At 34.5% G+C, this 25,762-nt stretch overlaps 3 protein-coding genes and 1 long non-coding RNA gene across 15 annotated transcripts; 2 read left to right on the top strand and 2 right to left on the bottom strand.

The window, feature by feature from the left end:
* Positions 1–981: 981 nt before the first annotated feature.
* LOC132632102 (uncharacterized) lies at positions 982–5,148 on the top strand. Of its 5 annotated transcripts, none has more exons than XM_060347927.1 (4): positions 982–1,212; positions 2,062–2,166; positions 2,258–3,156; positions 4,438–5,148. In XM_060347927.1, exons 3-4 carry the CDS (start codon positions 2,414–2,416, stop codon positions 4,922–4,924), a joined length of 1,230 nt encoding a protein of 409 aa, XP_060203910.1. In that variant the 5' UTR covers positions 982–1,212; positions 2,062–2,166; positions 2,258–2,413; the 3' UTR covers positions 4,925–5,148. The 5 variants fall into 5 exon arrangements, with proteins under 5 accessions (XP_060203910.1, XP_060203911.1, XP_060203909.1 ...); XM_060347928.1 differs by having other exon boundaries at positions 1,785–2,166; XM_060347926.1 differs by lacking the exon at positions 2,062–2,166 and having other exon boundaries at positions 2,305–3,156.
* A 5,406-nt stretch (positions 5,149–10,554) lies between these two features.
* On the bottom strand, positions 10,555–11,592 carry LOC132631205 (uncharacterized). The gene is made up of 2 exons (XM_060346798.1): positions 11,102–11,592; positions 10,555–10,969 (listed from the first exon to the last, which is right to left on the bottom strand). Exons 1-2 carry the CDS (start codon positions 11,590–11,592, stop codon positions 10,555–10,557), a joined length of 906 nt encoding a protein of 301 aa, XP_060202781.1.
* A 2,107-nt stretch (positions 11,593–13,699) lies between these two features.
* LOC132632100 (uncharacterized) lies at positions 13,700–20,537 on the top strand. Of its 5 annotated transcripts, none has more exons than XR_009579245.1 (10): positions 13,701–14,041; positions 14,130–14,298; positions 14,781–14,863; positions 15,252–15,352; positions 17,832–17,927; positions 18,161–18,214; positions 18,342–18,490; positions 18,572–18,689; positions 19,658–19,746; positions 19,949–20,087. XR_009579245.1 is itself a non-coding variant. In XM_060347921.1 (10 exons), the coding sequence occupies exons 1-10, from the start codon at positions 13,924–13,926 to the stop codon at positions 20,137–20,139; spliced, it is 1,167 nt and encodes a 388-aa protein (XP_060203904.1). In that variant the 5' UTR covers positions 13,704–13,923; the 3' UTR covers positions 20,140–20,537. The 5 variants fall into 5 exon arrangements, 3 of the variants coding, with proteins under 3 accessions (XP_060203905.1, XP_060203906.1, XP_060203904.1); XR_009579246.1 differs by having other exon boundaries at positions 19,658–19,751; positions 19,949–19,993; XM_060347921.1 differs by having other exon boundaries at positions 13,704–14,041; positions 19,664–19,751; positions 19,949–20,537.
* Positions 16,061–20,938, bottom strand: LOC132632101 (uncharacterized). 4 transcript variants are annotated; one of them, XR_009579249.1, is made up of 6 exons: positions 20,882–20,938; positions 18,304–18,523; positions 17,729–17,898; positions 17,080–17,131; positions 16,806–16,965; positions 16,061–16,729 (listed from the first exon to the last, which is right to left on the bottom strand). It is a non-coding gene; the product is annotated as an uncharacterized LOC132632101 (long non-coding RNA). The 4 variants fall into 4 exon arrangements; XR_009579247.1 differs by having other exon boundaries at positions 17,080–17,898; XR_009579248.1 differs by having other exon boundaries at positions 17,080–17,898; positions 18,304–18,474; positions 20,882–20,936.
* Between the last annotated feature and the right edge of the window lie 4,824 nt (positions 20,939–25,762).

The raw sequence follows: 25,762 nt of genomic DNA, 5'->3' as shown, positions 1-25,762 counted from the left end.
ACTTTATCATAGCATATTACCTCTGTCTCAATTTATATGATACAGTTTGGATTTCAAGAGTTAACTTTTTTTATTTTGACCGTGTTCGGACATACAAACTTAAGTTTTTAGAAAAATAATTTACATATTTAGAAACTATACAATAATTAACAGTTCACAATATTTAAAGGGCATACGAATAAATCGCGGTCAAAGATTTTCTTGTTTGACTCTCGACATAAATTGGGACAAAGGGAGTAGTATTTATTATTTTTATCAAGTCATCAATTACGTTATTACAGAGCCTAACGTATTTTTATCAAGTTATCAATTATTTTTATAATAGAACTTAATATATAATTATTATTGTATAAGTGAGCTGATTGTACAAATACTTTTTTTCCTGTCAATAAGAACTTAAACATTATTCACTCTAGTCCATTTTACTTGTTATTTTTTTTTGCACGGAAGAAAATATTAACTTGATTAAATATTCTTATTTTAAAAAAAAGATACTTCCTTTTTTTTTTTTACCACATTAATTTCTCTTCACATTTATTGAGTAGGGATAACACTGAAAGCTACTCCCTCTGTCCCAATTTGTTTGACATTTTTCGCTTTTTGAGAGTCAAACTTCTTAATTTTGACCGCGTGTTTGAACAATTTTTTTTTTATTTTTCGAAATAAAATTTACATATTTGGAAACTACGCAAAAAGTACAATAAGTCACCATATTTAATAATTAAATTTTTTTAAAAGTCATATGAAAAAATTACGGTCAAAGAACAACTAATTTGACTTTGCAAAAGCGAAAAGTGTCAAATAAATTGGGACGGAGTGAGTAATAACTAATTGAATCTTAATCTTTTAAAATGATATTTATTTTGGACTTTTTTTTTTGTAAGGACAAGAAGCCATATGAATGAGAGTGAGTAATACGGAAGGGCAAGGGTATTTATGTGAAAGGATCAAGTTTGTTACTCCAAGGAACGGCGGTTTTACTGCATTGCACATGTACCAGGAATAAATGGATAAACATGGAGAGAGATTTGCGTGGAACTATATCCAATATGCTTTTAATGGGAAATATTTAAATGGTACTTAGTAGTTAATACTGACACTGAATTTAATAAAGTTCCCTTGTAAGAATTTTGAATATAAAAATATTAGAAGATCAAAGAGTAGGAACACTGTATTTCTTTCGTTCAATGCATCTCCATGATTGTCTAACAGGTACTTACTTCCTCTTCACTATTTCTTCAACTGTCCTTCGTACTCTGTTCCACTAGCTTTCTTTTTGATTGTTCATAGAATTTAGAAACTGTTTGTACTCTCCTTTTTTTTTTCCTGATCTGAACAAGACTGACAGTTATTTATGTATAATAATAACTAGATAAAGGGTGTTCGGGAATTTTTTCTTTCAGCATATAGTGCGGCCATGAACTGAAAAATTTGAATCTTTCTTGGTTGTTTTGTGATGGAAAAGGGGTTTTCCAGGTGGGATAAAAGATTATGATAATTGGAGGTGTAAAGTAAAGATGATATGATCTTGTGTTGATTTAAAGTTAGTTAATTCTAGGTGTATGATTTCTTCAAGACTTGATCTGATATGTTTATCAGAAACTCACAAGGGATAAAGAAATAGGACAAATCAATAGTTAGTTATGCGTTGACTGGATAATTAAGCTGTGTGGAATTCATATGTCTTATGGTTTATCTTGACCTTTATCTTATTTCCTTAGCTGACTAGAATCGATTTCTGTGCATATGATTTTTCTGTCTGTCTGATTTCATGATCTTGATAGAGGCTTGACAAAAGGAATGTTCCACAATGAAAAAGTGACATTTGAATCTTCTCCAGATGTACTTCAATTTGTAAAAAGGAACATTTTGGTCCTGTTGCCATAAATATAAGTAATACAGGAGAACTCTTTCTCCTTATCTGGAAGTATGGTAAAGTGAACTTTTTTCTAGCTACACTTACCTTGGTATCTGGATGATGAAGACAAATGATGCATTAGTGCTTTCGCCATGAGATTCTTATCGAGCAATTTTAGGAAGTAAATATCTGATTTCTTGTAGAGTTTGTCGAAAAGCTGTATGCAGAGTGAAAATAAATCATTCGGATATCTCTGCTCCAAAAGAGTAGTTGCTGCGGTTGCAAAAAATTTCAGTTGATAAGTGAAGGTTCTTCTGGTGCTCAATTCAGTTTTTTGGTCTATAACCAAACTATATGGCCTAACTTATTAATTCCTCTCGATGCTTGTCTTTGAACCAGATGTGTTTTATTGCTGCTACAATTATATCCTTCTGCTGCTTATTCAGGATTAAAAGAAATGGATGATAAGGTATCAAGCTGGTAAAGTGGGGTCAATATGAGGGTGAACTGCAACTGTTAAATTAAAAGACAGCTCGAACATTCTCTCTGTTCCTGATGTCTTCTGCTGAATTAAGGTCTCGCCACAGTTCTAGAAATGCAAAAAGAGAGTCACGGGATCCTTCAGGCTGCAAGGAATTTAAACTTCATGAATTTGAGAAAGATAATTCACATGAACTTTTAAGCATGGTAGAGCCTGAGCTCAAAGTCTATAGCTCAGAGAGTGTTGATATTCTGAAATTATGCGGGGAAAACCAATTGATCGAGGAGTTCTATCCTCAAACATATTGCGATGATGTTGCAAAGCTAGACCACCAGCTCAAAGGCTACAATCCCTCTGCATATAGTTACAAAGATACGCCATCACTCATGCTCGAAAATGTAGTGGGTGACGGTTCACAGAAAACACCAGTAAAAACGGATGCCGGAGGATTTATGGACTTTGAATATTACAGCCGCCTTGATCCTGGAGACACCAAAAAAGCTTGTTCTAAACTGGACTCTGAATGGATTGGAGTAGAGAAGGCGGAACCATGGTGGCGCACAGCTGATATGGAGTTAGCTGCCTCAAGTTCTCCCAGGTCATCTGGACGTATTGCGAATTCGGATCTTTCATGGCGTCAGTGTTTGGGAAGTGAGTCATATAATTGTTCTCAGTGGTCTAACCAGGTAAGTATGACAGAGATGGAATCTCTGCCTACTCCTGATTGTTATCCAGGACAACATCCTTCACACAGCCAACAGAGGATACTGTGTGTTCGCAAAGGGTGCTCGACACGTGGGTTAGGACAACTAGTAAGGTATTTATCTAACTACAGCTACCTACTATCTTTTCTGGTTGAAGAACTAGCTTCTAGCTTTCTCCACCATAATGTTCTTTCTAACATATTTTCCTTGTCCAATTTTGCATGACTTGGGAAGACTTCCACAAAGATTGAACAAAAATGTTTCAAGGAGTTATAGTGTGCGAGTTATAATGGTTGAAAGATGTGAAGAAGAACTAGGATGTCACATTGAATTCAAAATAATCTGAAGCTGTATTAGATACAAATACTGATGGAATTAGTGACTGTCTTTTCCATTTAAGCAAAAAGATAATAGTTTTAGGATGGATTAAAGTAGAGGGTGGTCTATGGTAAGAGTAAACTTAGTTCGTTGAATTTGTAACAAGATGCGGCACATGAAAAAAGAAAAATATGAATAATCAAAGTTGAAAGATGTTCAGGTAGTAAATTAGACCTGGAATGTGGATAAATTAAAGTGTCAACGCCCTCAATTTGTTGAAATTTCATCGACATGAGTGCAGCTGAGTCGAATCCTCTACTCTTTTACCCCTAGGAGGCTTCTCTCAATTCAAGTAACTTTTTTTCTTTGCATCTATTCGGGTAATGAATCACCCACCAACTTCACGTTCGACATTTAAAATGATGTTACTGCTAAAATCACTATACTTGTTAGTGTCATTCTGCTCGCATCAAGTTTTATCTTATTAAAAACCCAATAAGAAATTATCAATTTTCTTTTTCTTTTCTCGTCTGTACTAAGGAGACAAAGGAAAAGGAGAAAAAAGATTAAGACTGTCTTTTCTCTTCATTTTCTGCAATTTCCACCCACTTTGATAAGCTGGTTGGGGCTTACTGTTGACAAGTGTGGTGGAACGATGAATCCTTGAGAGTGATATTACATATCTCTTATAGTTGGTATTTTCTTTCAAGCACCTAACATTTCATAGTTTCTCTCTCTCTCTCTCTCTTTAAGGATTGCATAGTCTCTTCATTCAAATGAATGAATAAAGTATGTCTTGGGGCTTATGAAATTCTTCGTAGTGCTGAGTCTTCTGCAATATTGTGAAACACCATAAACAATTGCATGACATTCTAGCATATTTATGACATGTTTCTAAAACATTTTTGTTCACAAATTTAAGCATTTTAATTAAAATCATAACACCAACTCTACCATTTGAATCATGCCTGAAGCAACTATATTTACCAGGAACTCCAAAATATATTGTGGTTGACCTAGCTTCTCATTTCTTCTCTAATTATTAAGAACACTAACATGTATCGTTCTAATTCCAGTGGTGACGACAATTTAAGTACTGCCAACATCCTCTCAGCAGAAACCCAACCAGGATCAAGCGATCTCAGCAAAGGACAGCTGTTAGAAGCACTGTGTCATTCTCAAACCCGTGCAAGAGAGGCCGAACAACTGGCACAGCAAGCCTACAACGAGAAGGAACATGTGATCAAGCTATTCTTCAGACAGGCTTCTCACCTCTTTGCTTACCGGCAGTGGCTTCAAATTTTGCAGCTTGAAGCTCTTGTTCTCCAGCTCAGGAATAAAGATGAGCAAAATTCCGTCAACTATTCACCTTTCTTTCCCGTTATCCTAAACAAAGGCAGGAAACTGAAGAAGTGTGGATATAATAAGCCTATTAAGAGGAAGCCAGGAAAGGGAAAAGGCAAGATAAACAAATCTGCTATAGCTTTTGCCTTGGGTTTGAGTCTTGCTGGTGCTGGTTTGCTACTTGGTTGGACCATGGGATTGCTATTTCCTGCTTTCTAAACTATCTCTGGTTTACTATATGACATTCATCACATCTTCTCTCTATTCACACGTGTTGCTAAATTTAGCATATGTATGTTCCAATGTGTTTTCCAATCAGATTATTCTAGTAGGTAGGATTGCCCATTCTGTAAATATATGACTACTACGCCTTAATCCCAAAGGCATTCTCTGTAAATATAGTTGGGCTACACTATAGTATATATGTTGTGTGTGTTTTCATATCAGAATGCTTTAGAGATTATTCCAGTGGGTAGGATTCTGCATTTCTGTTACTCCATATTTGGGCTAGCTGTTCTTTGTGCAGATGACTAAAAAGTTCGTGAAGTTTTCATACGTATAACCCCGCAGTTCCAATTTATATGATGGAGTTTGACAATTTAAAAAGACAAAGACTTTTGAAACTTGTAAATTTAAACCTGTAATAATATTTACGCCAAACTCATCGATAGACACCTGTGGTCATCCGGTTCTTTCACTTGGAACACTTCAACTAAACTTTGTTTCATTTAGACACATGAGCTAGACACCTGAGGTAGGGTCCGATGTGTCATTTAGACACTTTTCGCTGAATCAGTCAAATTTACAAAGTGTGTGTGATACACTCGCTGTTGACGTGGCAAATGATGAATAAAATAAGGTTAATTAAAAAAAAAAAATTAAAATATTTAATAACAAATTAAAAGTAGTACTCTAAAAATGAAAAGAAAAAATTTGATTTACACCCAATCAGAAAAAAGACAGACACTGTTGTAAATTGAAAGCAAATAATACAATATAAAACAAGATATATAGACAAGAGATATGGGAGAGAACACCTTTATTATTTATTTCTTCTGTGTTCATAAAAGGATGAGATGAAACATCGATTTTATAGGATATGAAACCACCAAATGTAACATCTCTTTATGAGAGTATTAATAAGATACATATATATCTAAATAACATCCACTTCAATTAATGAATACAATGAATTCATAACACTCCCCCTTGGATGTCCATTTGAGAGATAGTGTGCCTCGTTAAAATCTTACTAGGAAAAACCCAGTGGGAAAAATCCTTAATGAAGGAAAAAGAGTACATACATCTTGTAATAAGCATTGAGTGCTGCCTCATTAAAAACCTTAGCAGGAAAACCCAATTGGGACAAAACCTTAGTTAAGGGAAAAAGAGTACAGCGCGTATTTGCTCCCCCTGATGAGAACATCAATCCAAATGATTGAGTCTTCGCATTCCGATCTTGTGCACTATCTTCTCAAAAGTTGCAGTTGGTAGAGACTTAGTGAACAAATTAGCCATATTATCACTTGAACGAATCTGTTGCACATTTATATCACCATTGTTTTGGAGCTCGTGTGTGAAGAATAATTTTGGTGAAATGTGCTTTGTCCTATCTTAATTTTGGTGAAATGTGCTTTGTCCTATCTCATTTGTGAGTCCTCCCTTCAATTGAGCAATGCATGCTGCATTATCTTCATGTAAGATTGTGGGTATTTTGTCACATTTCAAACCACACTTTTCTCAAATGAGATGTATCATTGACCTTAGCCATACAACTTCTTGGCCTGCTTCATGAATTGCTATTATCTCAGCATGATTTGATGAGGTAGCTACAATAGACTACTTTGTAGATCGCCACGATATGACAACACCTCCACATATAAACACATATCCTGTTTGAGATCTAGCTTTGTGCGGGTCAGATACATACCCTACATCGGTATAACCAACAAGATCGGGACTGCAATTGTTAGAATAAAATAAGCCCAAATCGATTGTCCCTTTTAGATACCTCAATATGTGTTTAATTCCGTTCTAGTGTCTCTTTGTAGGTGTGCAACTATATCTTGCTAACACATTAACTGAAAATGATATGACAGGCCTTGTTGAATTGGCAAGATACATTAGCGCACCAATTGCACTAAGATATGGTACTTCAGGACCAAGAATTTCCTCATTCTTTTCTTGAGGTCGGAACGAATCTTTATTCACATCAAGTGATCTAACAACCATGGGAGTACTTAATGGATGTGCTTCATCCATATAAAATCGTTTCAACACTTTCTCTGTATAGGCAGATTGATGGACAAGGATACCATTTGTCAAATGTTCAATTTGCAAACCAAGGCATAATTTTGTCTTTCCAAGATCTTTCATCTCAAATTCCTTCTTTAAATAATCAATTGCCTTTTTGAGCTTTGCAGGAGTTCCAATAAGGTTTATCTCGTAAACATATACAACAAGTACAACAACTCCGATATTGTTTTCTTTATAAAAACACATGGGCAAATGGCATCATTTGTATAGGCTTCCTTCAACAAATACTCACTAAGACGATTATACCACATGCGTCCGGATTGCTTCAGACCATTCAATGATTTTTGCAATCTGATTGAATACATTTCTCGAGTCTTTGAACTACATGCTTCAGGCATCTTAAATCCTTCAGGGATTTTCATGAATATTTAACTTTCAAGTGATCCATAGATATAGGCTGTAACCACATCCATCAAATGCATCTCAAGTCACTCATGGACAGTGAAACTAATGAGATAACGTAACGTTGTTGCACCCATAACGGGTGAGTACGTCTCTTCATAATCGACATCAGGCTTTTGTGAAAATCCTTGTGCAACAAGGCGTGCCTTATATCTTTGTATCTCATTTTTCTTATTTCTTTTTCGCACAAAAACTCATTTATAACCAACAGGTTTAATACCCTTAGGTATTTGGACTACAGGTCCAAAAACTTCCCGTTTGGTAAGCGAGTTTAATTGTGATTGAATTGTCTCTTGCCACTTTGGCCAATCACCTCTTTCTCGGCATTCTTTAATAGATTGGGGTTCAAGATCCTTACTATCTTGCATAATTCTTGTTGCAACATTATAAGCAAAGACATTATCCACATTTATTTCCAATCGATTCAAATTAGTCCCAACATCAATTGGATTAATTGATATTTCCTCATTTTCTTGAGTCTCAGGCTCATTGATTTCTTCAAAGAATATCAGTATTGTTCAAATCTTGAATTTCTTTATGAGGTTCTTTCGTAGTGTCATCTTGACCATTTATTTTTCTTTTTCTAGGATTCGATCCTTAGAACCCAATGGTCTACCACGCTTAAAGTGTGCTTTGGACTCACTTGCTATGACACTAGTAGATGGTCCTACAGGGATATCAATGCGAATTGGGACATTCTCTGCAGGGATATGTGATTTGGTAATCCTTTTCAAATCTGTAAATACGTCTGGCATTTGATTTGCTATTTTATGCAAATGAATAATCTTTTGGACCTCTTGCTCACAAATAGAAGCACATGGATCAAGATGAGACAATGATGGATTATTCCACAAAATTTCCCTTTTTATTTCATTATTCTCTCCCCCTAATTTTGGAAAAATTGTCTCATCAAATCGACAATCTGCAAATTGAGCAGTGAACAAATCTCCTGTTAATGGTTCAAGATAGCAAATAATGGAGGGCGATTCAAACCCAACATATATTCCTAATCTTCTTTGGGGACCCATCTTAGGCGATGTGGTGGTGCTACAGGCACACATACGACACATCCAAAAATTCTTAGATGGGATATATTAGGTTCTTGACCCAAAACCAATTGCAACGGAGAAAATTTAAGATAATTTGTCGGTCTTAGATGAACAAGTGTTGCTGCATGCAAAATAGCGTGACCCCAAACAGACGAGGGCAACCTCGTTTTCATAAGTAATGGTCTTGCAATCATCTGCAGACGTTTAATTAATTTTGAGTGTGAACATGAGCTACCGGATGTTCAACTCTTATCCCAATTGATAAACAATAATCATAAATGTTTGGGATGAAAACTCTGCATCATTATCAAGGCGAATAGACTTTATCGGATTATCAGGAAACTGTGCCCGTAATCGAATTATTTGTGTCAATAATTTCGCAAACGCCAGGTTGCGAGATAACAGTAGGCACAAATGAGACCATCTAGAAGAAGCATCTATTAGGACCATAAAATATCTAAATGATCCACTAGGTGGGTGAATAGGTCCACAAATATCCTCATGTATACGTTCCAAAAATTCAGGGGATTCAAACCCAACCTTTATAGGTGATGGCCTTATAATTAACTTGCCTTGATAAGAAGAAGGACAAGAAAATTCATTATTTAAAAGAATCTTCAGGCTCTTTAATGGATGCCCATTTGAATTTTTTATAATTCGTCTCATCGTTATAGATCCAGGGTGTCCCAGTTGATCATGCCAAAGTACAAAGGTATTGGAGTCAGTAAACTTCTGGTTTACGACAGAGTGTGCCTCAATCACATCAATTTTTGTCCAATATAAGCCAGAAGACAAAGTAGGAAACTTTTCTGTAAAACTTGCTGGCCAGAGACATCCTTGGTGATATCAATATATTCAAGATTCATCTCTTCCATTGTTTTAATGCGGTATCCATTTTGACGGATATCATTAAAACTTAATAAGTTCCTTCGGGACTTAGGAGAGAACATAGCATCGTTTATAATAAGTTTTGTTCCTTTAGGCAAAATTATGATAGCTCTTCCGGAGCCTTCAATCAAATTAGTACTACCAGAAATGGTATTAACATTTGCCTTACCCATAATTAAATGAGAAAAACATTTCTTGTCTTTGAATATTGTGTGTGTAGTAGCAAAATCAATCAAACAAATGTCTTCATAACTGGATTTTAATCTAAGCTTACTCTGAGAGTTATCCATATCTTCAAATGGAATGACATACACAAACTAAAATAATAATCTATCAAATATTAGTACTTCCAATAAAAATAAATACAAACCAATAATATTGTATACACAACTGAAACTTTACTCCAATATAACGTTTCAATTTAATGATCCAAATCAATAATCATGTAGGCATATTGTTTAATTTACAAGGTCAATGTAATAATTTAATGGTACATTTCAGTGATACCCATTAATTTCGTTATTAGAACTATTTGCAGACTGATCAAGTAATAGTTAAGTCGAATTAATATCAATCACACATAGTAAATAAGTCATTTAATGGGTTAGATAATATTAGACATACGATAATGCAAGAGTAGTATTTGAAAGAACAACAATGACATGAGACGTGATGTAATGAGAAATAGGTCCTCTGCCTAGAAAAGTTTTCATCATGTAATAGAACTCTTCTCATATTCTTAACTATTGGTAAATAAAATATACATAATTCACACTCCAGATAATCAATGCATGTCCTTTTCTTAGTCTACCAGAACATGATGCCTCATTTTTTTTAATCAAATGTTTACGACATTACAATTTAACACAAATATTACATGGGACCCAATTCCTCACTTTCAATGAAAATTACTCTTTGCTAGTTCATACTATAAATAACACAGAAGTTAACCACTGATCCCTCCTCTTCTTTTTTTTTTTCCTTTTTTTTTCAACGAAATATTCAGAAATAGAACACCAAAACAAGCATTATCTAATCAAAACAGAATGAGTAGATTTCATTAATAACTAACTATAATAATATGGCTAGACTAATTAGTGCTAATTGAAAAGCTAGTACTGATGTAAACGACTATTGTTACATGATCATTTATTCTCTAGTTACTACGACTAGAAAAAATTAAAATAAAATTACTCAATCACCTCTAACAATAGATCCATCACCAATCAAGTGATCTATCTTTCCTTCAGGGTGCTCAAAGAAATCTACTACATCCATGATGTCATCTTGATTTTCAGAGATAAAATTAGCTTCGGGATTTTTCTCTTTCCTTTTCATTGATGCCTGATAAAGCTCAACCAAGTGCTTCGCCGTACGATAGGTACGTGACCAGTGTCCACTTCCACCACATCGATAGCATTTGTCTTCTGAGCTACGTGCTTCTGGCACTTCATGCTTATCATCCTTCTTTTTCCCTATCTGGTAGTGATTCTTCTTTGATGAATGATTAACACCAAGAGAAGAATTTATTCCTTGACCATTATCACAACCACGACCACTATCATGACCACGACCATGACCACGACTGGGGCCACGACCTTTTCCACCCCTAGAGTAGCGGGCGTACACCTCATTCACTTAGGGGAATGGTGCAGCGCCAGTAGGCCGATTCTCGTGATTTTTCATCAGCAAATCATTATTTTGTTCAACCACAAAAAGATGAGCAATCAAATCACTATACTTTGTGAAGCCTTTCTCTCGATATTGCTGTTGCAGGAGCACATTCGAGGCATGAAAGGTGGAGAACGTTTTTTCCAACTTATCAGAATCGCTAATCGTCTCTCCACATAGTGTCAATATAGAAGTAATTCTGAACATCTCAGAATTGTACTTCGTAATTGTCTTGAAATCTTGTAGCCTTAGATTAATCCATTCATGTCGTGCTTTTGGGAGGAAGACCATCTTCAGGTGGTCATACCTTTCTTTCAAGTTTTTGCATAAAACAAGTGGATCCTGAATAGTAAGATATTCAATCTTTAGGGCCTCATCAAGGTGATGACGCAAGAATATCATAGCCTTGGCATTTTCTTGGTTGGAAGCTTTATTTTTTTCTTTAATGCTGTCTCCAAGACCCATAGCATCCAGATGGATTTCAGCATCTAGCACCCATGATAGGTAGTTCTTGCCTGAAATATCAAGGGCAACAAACTCAAGTTTCGTGAAGTTAGCCATAAAATAGAGATAAGAAAAATAGTACCTTAGCCTTCGAAAATTTCTTTAGACAACAGAGTTTCGTGCTGATAACGTGTTGTAAATTGAAAGCAAATAATACAATATAAAACAAGATATATAGACAAGAGATATGGGAGAGAACACATTTATTATTTATTTCTTCTATGTTCATAAAAGGATGAGAAACATATCTTTTATAGGATATGAAACCACCGAATGTTACATCTCTTTATGAGAGTATTAATAAGATACATATATATCTAAATGACATCCACTTCAATTAATGAATACGATGAATTCATAACAGAGACATTGAAAATTCTGAAATGAATAGTTGTTCTTGGTGTTCTTCACCATCTTTCATGTTGTTCTTGTTACAACTACAATTGTAATCCAAATTTTCAAGAGAAACTCCTCCAAATTTGTTATAAATTCAGCTAAGTTTCCCACGAAGACCCAAAGACAATCCAACATTTAATTTCTCAAAATTTTCATCAAATCAATTAACCCATTTTAAACCTTCAAGCTTTCTAAAGACTCCACTAATGGCAAGTTTTTTTTTTTTTTTTTTTGGTTAATCTTTTTGGGAATTTTATTTTTCTTTTGTTTATTAAATAGATTTATCCAAATAAAAATCATCTTTCTTCACCTGTAAACGCTTAGGGAGAGAGAAGGTGGTGGCGGTCTTAATTTTTTCCGATGAACAAGATAGCAATGGTGGAAGGTTTGTTAAACGGAGAATAAACAGAGAAAAATAAAGAAGAAGAAGGAAATAAAAACAATAAAAAAAAATAAAAAAATCTGTTTTTTGGACTATTCACGCACCATTTTGGTGTAGAAATCACGCAAGTTGCCAAGTCAGCAAAAAGTGTCTAAATAAAACAAAGTTTAGTTGAGGTGTTTAAGTGAAAGAACCGGACGACCACAGGTGTCTATCGATGAGTTTGGCCTAATATTTATATAGCTATAAAGCATGCTATTAATCCAAATATAGAAAAAGGAAAAACGATATTCTCTTTAAAATGGACTTATTTAAGAAATTGCACGGTTTGCCCTTTAAATGGATTGATCTTTAATTTTTACCCTTCAAAATTAAATTTATGTGTATAAATTTTTTCAAGTGAGCTGACATAACTTGTGAATATTATGATGCGTAAATTATGCTCCTCTAGACATAAGTTCAATTTTAAAGAGCAAACATTAAAGACCAGTCATTTAAAGGATAAAAATTAAAGATCAACCCAAAATAGGAAAAAATCTGCAAATGGCCGATTTAAATATTCATCTTCCATGGGAGGAAATGAGATGTCATGCCAATGAGTTGTTTTATTCGATATGTTATATGCTGAAATTCATAACTTTCATGCCTTTTGTACTGAGTGGATAAAGGTTCTAATTTTGTCTAAGAGTGTTTGCCGAATCACCTTTTAACATCAAAACGCCCTCACATTTCCTCTCCACCACAAGCTTGACAGTTATGTTGGAACAATTCTGTCCTCTAAAACTTAAATATCTTTATCCTTTTAACTCTCGTGAAAAAGAAAAAACAAGGAAAAACGTTAAATCCATGTTGCACGTGAGGAAAAAGGGTGAAAATTTTAATTGCTAACACATCTAGGGGCCGTTAAGAATTGCAACGCCAGCATTTAAAAAGAACAAGATTGTCAAAGATTAACAATTACGTTGAAAAGGAAATGCCAACCGTAACAAATCAATAATCATTTAGAAGAGTCTAGATTTATGAATATCAAACAACTCATCATAGTTTAAGTGACAAAATTAATAAAAAAAAAGTAGTAGTACATATACTTATTAATCATAAAATGCAGTGATATATAATATTATTAACTGGGAGTAATTTTCTTTCTATATATTTGCTTATTTATGTATTTAACTGGAAGGTTCCACTCTGACTCAAAATCAAAGACCATTTGTTGTAGAATTCATTCATACTCCCTTCCCTAGGCCAAAGCGATTTCTTTGACTTTTGACCTGCTCAAAGACGACGGTTCCCACTAACTTTTCCATTCACCGTTCCTTATCTGCCACGTATATAACCAGCCCCACTTAACCACCAAATAATTATAAGAAAAATATAATTAAAGTTAAAAACCAAAATCGAGTAGCCATTGTCAATGGAGGTTTATTTAAGGAAACCAACATTATAGAAAAACAAATTACATCTTGTTCCCATTTTAATAATTCTTCATTCTGGATTTCATTCATTCATAATAATAATACCAACATAACTTGCTTCTCCAATTTTCTTGCTTCTTCTTTTTTTTTTTTTTTCTGGAAACCTGAATTTTGGAGGAAAAAAAAGAGCCAAACATGCCTTTCTGCGAGGTGAGCAAACGCCAAAACGGTGTGGATGCAACTAACAATAATGGAACCAATATTTTTTATAGAACTTATGGTCAAGGCCCTGTCAAAGTTCTCTTAATTATCGGTATTCTTCATTTTCCTCTACATTTTCTTGATGTTTCTTTTTATAGAATTGGGTTTGTTTTGATTATTTTTTTTTCTGTATTGAATAGGATTGGCTGGGACACACAGTTCATGGTACCCACAAATCAAGGCACTGGCCGGAACTGTTACACCGAATGATGCAGAATCGCCGGCCGGTGAAGGTGGTGTTGAGGTGTGTGCTTTTGATAATCGTGGAATGGGCCTAAGTTCTGTCCCCACTAAAAAATCTGAGTATACGTAAGTCCCATTTACCATTACTTTTCCATAGTTGGTATTTCCATCCCTTATGGTAATTCCCTAAATACTCAATCTTTTTGGTCTGTTCCAAAAAGAGTAGATTTTTCAATTCAACATTTTACCTGACAAGTTTAAGACCACAAGATTTGAAGATTAAACACATTTTAATTTAAGACTAAAAGATTCAGAAGTCTTCCTTTGTTTGTCACCTAAATTGGGACGGAGGGAGTAGTTATTTGAGGAAAATTCTGATAGTGAAGGAACTTTGATCTACAGTTTTCTAGAAAATAATAGGAAAAAGCAAAACTTTTTATGGTTAATATAGACAACTAGTAGGAGTAATTCAAGATTGAATTTCAGTTCGCGTGGAGGCTCTAATTAGACATATGAGAAGACATTCAACTACTTTTCTATTACTTAGCTAACAACTAAAGTTAAGTAGTTAGAACGTTAAATTGATGATGGGGTGTTTGCTGGTGCAGCACAAGCATTATGGCGAAAGATGCAATTGCATTAATGGATCACTTGGGGTGGGAAAAAGCACACGTCTTTGGCCATTCCATGGGTGAGTTTCTGAATCTGTCCTTTTGGTTGGCATTGCTGACCTTGTCCATCTCTATTATTGACTTGGTACATCCTTTAATTAAATTTGCATTGATATTTTTGAGCATAAAATGTGCAGTATATCGTCTTCAGTATAATCCGGTCCCAACGCACTAACTTGACTAGATGAGTATAGTTGAATAGTTCCAGTTGAACTTTTGAGTAGTTTAAGGCATTTCAAATTTTAGAAACTAATTTTTGCAGTTCAGCTTAACTCAATGGCTATTAACAACTTGGATAAAAGGTGAACAAGATATTTGAGAACCAAGTTCATCCCGTAGCTGGGAAAACACTTTTTTGATCATGGTGCTAACTTATATGTTTACTTGTACTTTTTTACAATCATTTAGGAGCTATGATAGCTTGCAAATTGGCGGCAATGGTGCCTGGGAGAATTTTATCTTTGGCTTTACTGAACGTCACAGGAGGAGGCTATGAATGCATACCCAGGGTATGATCTTCTCTTCAACTATTGGTGATTGGTCATATTGTTCAAGATTTAGTGAATGATTATATAAAAATCAGCTTACTGAAAATAAAAGAATAGAAGATATTCCATTAATTGAGATTACTTGAGGCCATTCTAGCATTTTTCATGTTTTCCCATTATAGATGGCGTTGATGGTCATGTTATGAGAGGTGGAATTTGCACACTGCAAGTGCTTAATCAGAACTTGGACTTCCTAAGCAATTTAATCGTTATTTGATTCTTTTATTGGGGATAATACTTGCTTATTCTTGAAATAATAAAGGTTATCAAATTGTTTAGAATGCTTTGTTGCTCACTAATACCTATGAATATTTGAAATTGAAAATGGAAATTCCATGACGTCTCTATCCTGTCCTGAAGTCCTGATTGCACTAGCCAAATCATGATGTAAGCTTGAACACACAGGTGCAGCAATCAGCATTCAACATTTGGTACTTTTGTGCTGACTGGATCAGTTTTATGTCTCTTAACCAATAATTGGGCTTCACTAGCATGGATTGTAAGACACAAAATTTACCTTCTTAAATAGGATTTGCTCGTAAGATTTACAAACTGGCTTTAGACTTTAGTGCATGATCTTATTGGCGATTGTTTCGTGATTTACTGCCGGGATGATTCTTATGTCACAGGCCTCACGGCATATAGTTACTTGGTGCTTATAAGGTGATATCAGTTACATACTTATCCTAATAATAGTAAGAATAAGAATAAGGTGCGTTACATAATTATTAAGAATGTATCCATTAGCATATGTAGCATTGAGGCATGTCGGTATTTTGTCCTATTCCAATAGGAAAAAACACAAAGATTTAGGTTTTTGTAGAATATCTTTATCTTGTCCATGTGTGTCTCTGTGTGTGTGATAGAGAGAGACAAATTCCAGTTTCTGTATGAGAAAGGAGCGAATACTATTCTTATTCTTCTGGCAATAATGAATAATCAGTTGCATCACTCCACTTGATACCCCTGCAAATCTGCAATTGGATTAATCATAAGGCGATTATGAATAATCAGTTGCATCTTCTCCAACTGTATTACTGTAGCAGCAATCCCATGTGCGAGGAAAGGGGAAGTTTGTATACTCAGATTGTCATATGAGATAAATAAATATCACAAATATTGCGTATACTTGTAGGTTAGGCAATCCTACTCTCCTTTGCTCTGAGAAGGCCAGGAGATACTTGATGTTGCTCTCAAAGGGTCAGAGAACCCTCTTAATCCAGTAAAATGCTATAGGCCAGTCTGCTGCTTCGATAGGCAGCACAAACATTCGATGGAGTAGTTCCTAATTCCACAACGTTTTTCTACATGGTAGCATAGAAGACTCGAACAGTTGATCTGAAAAATAAAGAAAGAGTCATGTTTGCATAGATAAAATGTACTTGCTGGAAAGACATCTTTGTTTAACAATTACCTGACAAAATTCATCTACTGATAGAACTGAAGGAAGTCAGGTAGTACAGAGATGAATAATACCGATTAAGGGATGGGAGGTAACATTATGCATGTGATTAAACAATATTTTGCTGTCTTTGGAAGCAACTCCCGAAGAGTTATAGATGGCTGGGATGAGTCTGTTGAGATGGATACAACAAGAAGAGAAATCAGTACTTATCCAAAGGAGCGAGAGAGTGAAGAATAGTGTGTTGAATAGCTTTTATGGAAAAGGTCCATAAAAAGAAAGTTACCTTAATTTGGTGGGTATCTAAAAAAGGTTGAGTGATGCATCCGTTGAAGAGTCTGAAAATTGTAAATCCATAAAATTGGAAGATAAAGAAGAGACAACAATTACAAGAGAAAATGAACACTGTATCTTAGTTTAGCGCTGGTGTACCCTAAACATTTATACAACTCAACTGTACCCCAATTGATGATATAGGATCAAGCAAACATCAGGTTAAATTGGTCAGCAATGTCTGAGGCATTTGAACTTCTTTTAATTGATAACGGATTTATAGAAGTGATCCCATCTAGTTTGGAACTAAGACATACTTCTTGATGGTTTCGTACATTTGAGGTATTTCCGTAGTAGGCCCTGAGTCAAAGTAAGGAAGTTCTGACCTAGGTAATGGAGCAAGCTGTCACCCTTATGCAAAACCAATTCATGTTAGATCTATATTAACAAGGCACCAGAGTCAAAATCCTTCTGGTATACCTCTTGTATATTGGAGCTTTTCTATTATCAATAAAACTATACTTGATCAAAAAAGATATTAACTAGCAACATTATGTCAGATGCTCAAAATATTCCGAAGAGTTTCGTGCTTGTTATGAATAAGATCCTGTAATATTCACGAGGAATTGTATCAAAAGATGCTAACCAAATTACTGTTATACCTTAAAAGCAATGCTTCCTCTGTCTGTTTCTCATTATATACTTGTACTGAGTGAAGAGTTTCTTTTGTTGATTCTCGTGCTCATATGGTCTTTTTGCCTGCAGCTTGATCGTCAAACTCTATCAATTGCTGTCCGGTTTTTGAAGGCAAAAACTCCTGAGCAGAGGGCTGCTGTTGATTTAGACACCCATTACTCAAAGGTTGATTCATTATCCATTTAATAATGCTGAAAAATTCACTTCCCTCCTACTGCAAAGTTGCATATTCATGCCATGTATTGGTGTAATCTAGATGGTTTTATATGCATAATTTTTTGTACAATTGCTGATTAGTTGGTTTATCATCACTAGATATAAAAACTCTAATCAGTGATAATATTTACATGGCTAGGGAATGATATATGACTAACATATTTGTGTTTAATGGTTTGCAGGAGTACCTCGAGGAATATGTGGGAACTACAACACGAAGAGCAGTATTATATCAAGTGAGTGACCTAGATGTTTCTTAGGCCATCTTTTATGTTTTTCAACCATTGTAAAGTAATCTACAAGAAACAAGACTTAAGGTGCTTACTAGGTTTTTTCCCCTTTTTTTTTTATGGGGTGTGCCAGGAATACGTCAAAGGCATATCAGCATCCGGGATGCAGTCAAATTGTGGGTTTGATGGACAGATAAATGCTTGTTGGACTCATAAGATATCACGGGCTGATCTTGAATCTATCTGCTCTGCTGGATTCCTAATATCTGTTATCCATGGCAGGTAAAGGCATTATCCAATAGATGCAATCTCAAACTGCCAGATACATTATTTAGACATAAATCAGCATTTTCTTCTGTGTAGGGATGATGTCATTGCTCAATTAGGCCATGCAAAGAGGCTTGCGAAGAAGTTATATCCATATGCTAGAATGGTAGAACTTCACGGAGGACATCTTGTTAGTCATGAAAGGACAGAAGAGGTATAGTTTTATGTCTTCATTATGCTAACACAAAAACCATCGACTAATAAAGAACTTTCATATGTATAAGTGTGCTGCATATTATTAAACAACAAAAAAAAAAAACGTGTGCTGCATATCATGTAAAAGTGATGTATTGGGATGGTAGTTAGTGAAAAATATCCAATTCTACATAAAGAGATTGGGAATTTGTTCCAAAGAGCCTGGGGGAGGGGTTACTCTTATTAGAACTATTGATCTGCAATTTTGTAGGTGATTCTGAGAATCATTTGGCCAACGCAAAAATCAATTATTTTGTGGAGACTCTAATAGGCAAAAATCAATCTTTAGGTGGAGTCACCAGTAGGACATTTCAAAATGCACAATATCTTATTAGATTCTCTAAGTTTTATACTTTTTGTGGCGTCAAATGATTTAACTATGCAAAAAATCTGTAAACACCACGTAGATGCTAGCATCTTTTTAAACACGCTGGAAAGTATAATCTGCCAATTATCCTAAATTGTTCAGGCATCTGAGTATATTTATTTGCGTTTGGTTTTATTAACGGGAGGGTATTTTACACAATGCAGAGTTGCAGATTGTATAGATCTCTAGCAGTTTTTTTTTTTTTTTTCATTTAAATTTTGTTTTTTTGGAGCTATGGCCCTGTAGTGTCATGCAGACAATGAATATTGCAACAGCATACAGCTTGTAGGTTCTTGAAGAAGACAAAAATAAATAGGAGAATCAAACATTCACGTGGATATCATGACCAAATGAAATCATTATGTTGGACTTTTATATTTATGAGTCAGTCATCAGTTTGACCTTGTAATTATGTTTGCTGACCTGGTTTTGTTATATCTCTCAAGTAAAATATAAAATTTTAGTTATGTCCAATCTATTGGCATTTGCGTTGCTGGTTTTGTTATAGCTCATATGTGTGCTGATTGTTTATGGAAGAAGTAAATGACAATTATTAAAAGTTCTAGGTCAATGACGCACTTCTTGAGTTGATCAAGGCATCCGCGAGTAAGATTAGCCCGCATGACTGGACAAATTTGCCGGAGAAAAGGTCTGGTAAGTTTAATATCTGGCGTTCCTATTCCTATTCTTCTAAGAAAGAGGCAGCATGAAAATAGACTATTTGGAGAAATAGGAGATAGAGGAATAATGTATCTCTGTAGTATATATAAACTTCCATGAATCACAAAGTCCCATAAGTTTAAGCTTATTGGTTAAGTTGCATTTCTCTAATAGGTGCGTATCTTTGTCAGGATGGAATATTACCCCACTTACAAGAAAAAGCTCTCCAGAAGGAAGCAGATCGTCTGTCATGGTTGACATTGTAGGAAGGCTCCAGATATTCTTGGTGTTCTTTTTTGGCCTGTTTATGTTGGCATTTGAGTATATGCGAAGAGGTGTAAGTCGTCTAAAACCAGTAAGAGTAAACGCAGCCCTCACATGAAGCAATGGTGGCAAATTCAGTCCCACTGGTAACTTAACCGGTGAAATTAAGCACGGGATTAATATGCTTGATCCTGTTCTAAGATGACCACGAATTAACTGTACAACGTTTTACATACAAGAATCGCATTACGAAAAGAAGGAAAGGAGGACGGATAAAATGGCAAAACTACACTGTGCTGACAAAAAGATCAGCACCAGGCATTACAGCCCTTGCCACTTTTTATTTTGTAGTTGGTTAGGTCGCAGAGCAATTTCTAAATTTCAATGTGTCGAGTGCAGATCATATTCCTTTTTCTAATGATAATTATCTTTTTTGATGAATCAAACAAGAAACTGCAGTTCTCTGATATTGTACTCTGCATTATGCTAAGTCTTAATACGCCATATTCTGATTCACTTTGTATACCCTGACATACGCATAGTTGCTTTTCTGTATGAATTTTTAGCCAGCATCAATTTCCGACTCCGTCAAGTTTTCAAGCAATGAAGTTAATGAAGATCCAAAACCACAGGTGTCAAAATTTTCAAGGCTTAATAAATGATTTAACTGCTTGATTGCTGTAGCATTATTTAATGTTAATCAGATAGAGTTCTTGTTCCACAGCAAACTTAACCATAACAAACTGGTAATGTGTACATAGTTTCATCGAACAAAATCAGGAAATTTGAACTACCCGACTAGAATCTTAACGGAACCAGGACCAGGTAAAACAAACAAGAAAACAAGAAAATAAGCTAACCTGAAATAGGTCAAACTTTCCTCTCTTCCCTTTGTTCACTCCAGGGCAACATCCTACACGGGAGAAAAAACCACTTTTCAAATCATTAACCCGGCTGTTAAGTAGAATAAGGATGATTTTTAAGCTTGATAATAGCGAAACAATTGACCACAGCTCAAGCATCACATTTTACTCTGGTTCAGGAACTTCCAGTAGCTTTTACCAATAAACCATATCCAGTCTATCCCCAGAATACACACACACATTGTGGTATCTCTAGACATGTAATTTTATATATTATAAGAAAACTACAGCTTGTGGTCAAGGTTTGAAAGGTTGACATAAAATTTCCACGGACCCTTTAATTAAAGAGTTTAATAACTGGTAAAGATGACCAATTTCTTAGACTGACGATATTTATAACTTAAACTCTTAATTAAAAGTTGAAAAGCAACGGCACATGCGTTACAGGATTGATTCCTAAAACGGACTACCTCAATTCCTCAACTACCAAAAGACATTAACATGAAGCCATATACTGTGAGACAACCTGTTTTTTCCCAGAAGTGGAGTTTCTTAGCCAAATAACAAAGTAAGAGTAGTTAAATTCCCAAACAAAAAGCAATTATACCTTGAATCATCTTTATTCATCTCTCTATGTATGGTTCTTAAAAGAATCAAGATTTCAAGGAACAAAGTCACAAACAACAACCAAACCTCAAACTAGGAAAGAACATTGAGACAGAAGTAATTAACCAATACTGTTATGCAGTACTTTTTATTTTGATAAGGTAATACAGTTATCCAGTACGCGTGGTGATGAAAGCTAGCATGTACTTGATAAAATAGCGTGCAAGTTAATTAAGACACCACTGTCATAAAGAAAGAAGTACTAATTAGCAACATACATACAGAGGGAAAATGAAAGAACTTGCCTTGCTTGAGTAAACTTTTTCATTGGAGAAGTGAATTTTCCAGAAGAGAAAAATGCATCAGCTCATGGTTATGGTTAGCATCAAAAGAAAAGGGGTAACGGACAATGAATGAAAGATTAAAAATAAAGATGCTGAAGTTGGCATCTGAATTATACCCTTTCCAAATTTCTTTACTTTGAAAAACAAATAATAAGGAGATAGATGGGCCAATAGAGGGGTATTATACCAGTGGAATATTCTTGTGCAACTTACACATAGATTTTTAGCCAGACAAGATTAATATACCACTTAAATCGCCTGTTTAGCTTTAGACTTTATAGTGGATAATTCCCCTGATTACTAGTTCCATTGATTCAATTACACATTAACACACGCCACCATTTTTTACATTATCTTTCCTTCTTTTTAACTTTTTGGACAAGTTACGCAACTTACCCAAAAAAAGAAACGAAATGTTATTTTAATACTACTCCCTCCATCTCAAATTATTTGTCGAGGTTACTAAAAATAGTTGTCTCAAATTATTTGTCGTTTTAGAAGTTCAAGACAAAATTAATTATTTTTTCTCCATTTTACCCTTTTGTGGGATTTTGTTATTAACAAATAACACATAAATAGAATAAACACTTAGTGAAAAAACATTATAACATAGACATAAATAATGATAAAGCTGTTAAAAGCCCTTCCTAATTAATATTTCTTAAAAGCGTGTAATATAAAAAGGCCAACTTATACAAATGACTACACTTTGGGGATTCTTTTTTAGGCATAGATACACTTTTGTTAATTACATTTCGTAGCTACAGTAACGTGTATTCAAATTCGGTTGTATTCCAATTCGGCTGTATTTCGTTGTATTCAATTCGGATTATTCAATTTGGTCGTATTCATTCGCAACAATTTTTACAATGTATTCAACTTATTGTATTTAAATTTGGTTGTATTCAAACAACATAAATGCATCAAAAACAAAAGGCATACTCAGCTGTATTCAAAATTCATTGTATTCAGCTGTATTCAAAATTCACTATATTCATTTGTATAAAAAAAAAAATCTCTTTCGAAATACAAGTGAAAAATACACAAAGAAACACTCTATTTTACACTAAAAAATAACTAATACACTGAAATACACTTAGATTTGAGATACAAGAGAAAAAAAAAATACACTTAGATTTTGAGATACAAGAGAAAAAAATACACTCAAATATGAAATACAAGAAATAAATACACTCAAATCTTAAAATACACCGCCGGAGATTTTTCCATTGCCGGCAACGGCGCCATCGTTCGATAAGGATCCAACCAGAAACCATTTCTTTCTATGTATTCAACACAAAAACAAATACATCTCATTCAACACAAAAACAAATACATCTCAAACAATAATAATCGATATTATTTTAAAAGCATGAATATAAATGTTGACTGACCAAAGTATCCTTCAAATATTGAACAACTTATATTCCCTTAATTTAAAGATAAAATTGTAATTTTTTAGACGTTGAAATCAACTAAAATAGTGACAAAGTGCAACAAGGATTCTAATAGACACAACATATATATAAACACAATAGCTAATAACGTAACAAGCAGTTAAAACAATGAGGAAAAGTACAGATTAGCCTCTAAACTCTATTCATGTATTTTTTTTCTGGTTCTTTTTTTTTCAATTGAATGTATGTAATTATAGCTTATGGAAAGGCGACACATATACGGATTGATTAATATGGGGAAAGTGTTGTTTTTTTGTCTACGAAGATGTAAGTTTCGTATTTAATTTCTTTTGGTCATACTTCTATGTCTAAATTGCTGCAAATAAAGTAACATCAGGAATGTTTTTCTTTTTTCGAGGAATATGAATGTGTTGTGGTTGAGCATTACTTATTTCTTAGCTTAATTAGCTAATCAACTTTAAGTTAATTTAAATAAGAAAATGGATTATCGCAAGTATCCTGGAATTTAGCCAGTACATTATAAAAGTTAGGAGAACTTTTTGTTTATATGAAGGCATTGACAAACAGATTTATGTCTGAGTTTTTCGAATGTTTGCAACATCTGTCCGTGCAACTTTAGAATTGTTATCACCAAAGGATATGGTGAGGTCTCGGGTTCGAGCTCTGGATATAAAAAAAATCTTTGATAGGTAGGTAGCGCTACCCCCAGAAATGGGTCTTACCCTCGCGAATAGTCGAGCTCCAATATGAGTACCGGGCACCAGGTGAAACCATTAAAAAAAAAAGAATTGTTAGTAGAACTTGCATTAAAATTGATTTTTTTTTTTTAAAAAAAAGGTTTGCATCCTTTTGAAAACACTTAAACTCCTCCATGGAATGAAAAGTGGTGTGCATAGAGATTTAGATAATATTAATACTTAAGATATCATTACGCTGGCTATATGTTTTATATTCCTAATTATCATGGAATATACGTGATCAACAGGATATTTCAGTGGAAAAAGAAAAAAGAAAAAAAAAGACACTCCGTAGACAGAGGTTGAGTTTTAATTGGATACTGACTCTCAATTTGATCCTCTTTCCTTCTTAGAAATCGGAACCAAATCCTTAAAATTATCCCCTTCAGTATGAACAAATGAATTCATGCCATTGCAGTTATTACTTTATTTGCAAACAAATACTTAGGTAGAAAGAAGGGGAAAAAATGCTGAGACAAAAATATGTTATAATATTATAAAATGTCTTAAGAAGAAGAACCAAAAAAATTATAACGTGAGATGCAAATTATGTTATAATGTTGAAAATTCTTTTATTCACGTGAAATTATTATTATTATTCACTAAAAAAATTAAAATTAGCTAGGAATTTCGTTGCTAATCCGTCGCTATATTTTTCGTAGCTAACAAAAGTTTGATAATCCGTTGCAATCAGGATCAACAACTTAACTTTCTGTTTAGCTACAAAATTTATTCATCACTAATTCATGTTTTTGTAGAATGATTATTATTAAACTTAGGCTGAGGTTAGACTTATAAAAGCACGATTGTTCAACACAAAATGTTGATCGTCGGAACATCTATGTCTATCATTAACGTGCAACGCACGTTCGTAGAAACTAATAATAATAAATACTCAAATCTGAGGAATACATTCAGACAGAGGCGGACCCGGGATTTTAAGACGGCGGGAGCACCATTATCTTAACATACATGGCAACAAAAATTTTAATGACGACTAAGGGATAATACCGTGTCGGGCCGGTCACTAATAGCGTAGCAGTGGAGAAAATACAAGTATATAGGCGAAAAAAATTGTTTTGGAGCCGATATTTGATCTCGGATGGTGACCAGTGAGCACTCAGGGGCACTCCTACCAACTGAATTACTTTTGCAATTATGTTTGAGGGGTCCTTTTAAAATATATTATAGTTTTTCAAGGTATATATATATATAGGTTTTTTTCGAAGTTGGGAGGGGAGGGGGGCACGTGTCCCCCGACCCAGCACGTTGGGTCCGCCCCTGCATTTAGATCTAAGCAACTACACTCAGATCCGGCAACGGCGCCGTCGTCCGGGTCGTCTAAACTCACAGACATGTGACATAGCCTTCCATAATAGTTCAAAGTGCTTCTCTTTTCTAGCGGTACGCCTATAAATAGAACACAGTTTGTCCATTGTAAAATTAGTGATAAAATTATCATGTGTAGGACTGCAGCCACCAATTAAGGAAAATGTGGACTCTTTTTATTAATACAGTATTATTTTCGGCGACAGCTAGCCGACGGAGAAGAGAGAGTGAAAAAGGAGAGAGAGTTCATGGAGAAGAGAAAGAGGGAATTGAGGAACAAGATTGATATAATGGAATAAGACGAGATGAGTTTTGAATTAGTTATCTTGTGTAATTGAAATACAATATTTAACTACCAGATATAATTAAAACAAAGTGTAGCTACTAAATATAAATAACTCCTAATGTCTACATCACGTAAAACTTTCTTTAAAAAAAAGGACA

The sequence above is a fragment of the Lycium barbarum genome, chromosome 3 (genome assembly GCF_019175385.1).
Source record: "Lycium barbarum isolate Lr01 chromosome 3, ASM1917538v2, whole genome shotgun sequence".
In the NCBI taxonomy this organism is placed as follows: Eukaryota; Viridiplantae; Streptophyta; class Magnoliopsida; order Solanales; family Solanaceae; genus Lycium; species Lycium barbarum.
Note: the sequence above shows the minus strand (reverse complement) of the source record. Positions and strands in the feature narration are given on the sequence as shown.

Bases quoted from the DNA above. Each gene is read 5' to 3' on its own strand.
- LOC132632102 (XM_060347926.1), top strand. From the start codon at position 2,414: ATGTCTTCTGCTGAATTAAGGTCTCGCCACAGTTCTAGAAATGCAAAA. The intron at 3,157-4,437 runs GTATTTATCTAA...TTCTAATTCCAG, and splicing joins GGGTTAGGACAACTAGTAAG to TGGTGACGACAATTTAAGTA.
- LOC132632100 (XM_060347921.1), top strand. From the start codon at position 13,924: ATGCCTTTCTGCGAGGTGAGCAAACGCCAAAACGGTGTGGATGCAACT. The intron at 18,690-19,663 runs GTATAGTTTTAT...TAAAAGTTCTAG, and splicing joins GTCATGAAAGGACAGAAGAG to GTCAATGACGCACTTCTTGA. The intron at 19,752-19,948 runs GTAAGTTTAATA...TATCTTTGTCAG, and splicing joins TTTGCCGGAGAAAAGGTCTG to GATGGAATATTACCCCACTT.
- LOC132631205 (XM_060346798.1), bottom strand. From the start codon at position 11,592: ATGGCTAACTTCACGAAACTTGAGTTTGTTGCCCTTGATATTTCAGGC. The intron at 10,970-11,101 runs GTATAGTGATTT...CCGCTACTCTAG, and splicing joins CGAGAGAAAGGCTTCACAAA to GGGTGGAAAAGGTCGTGGCC.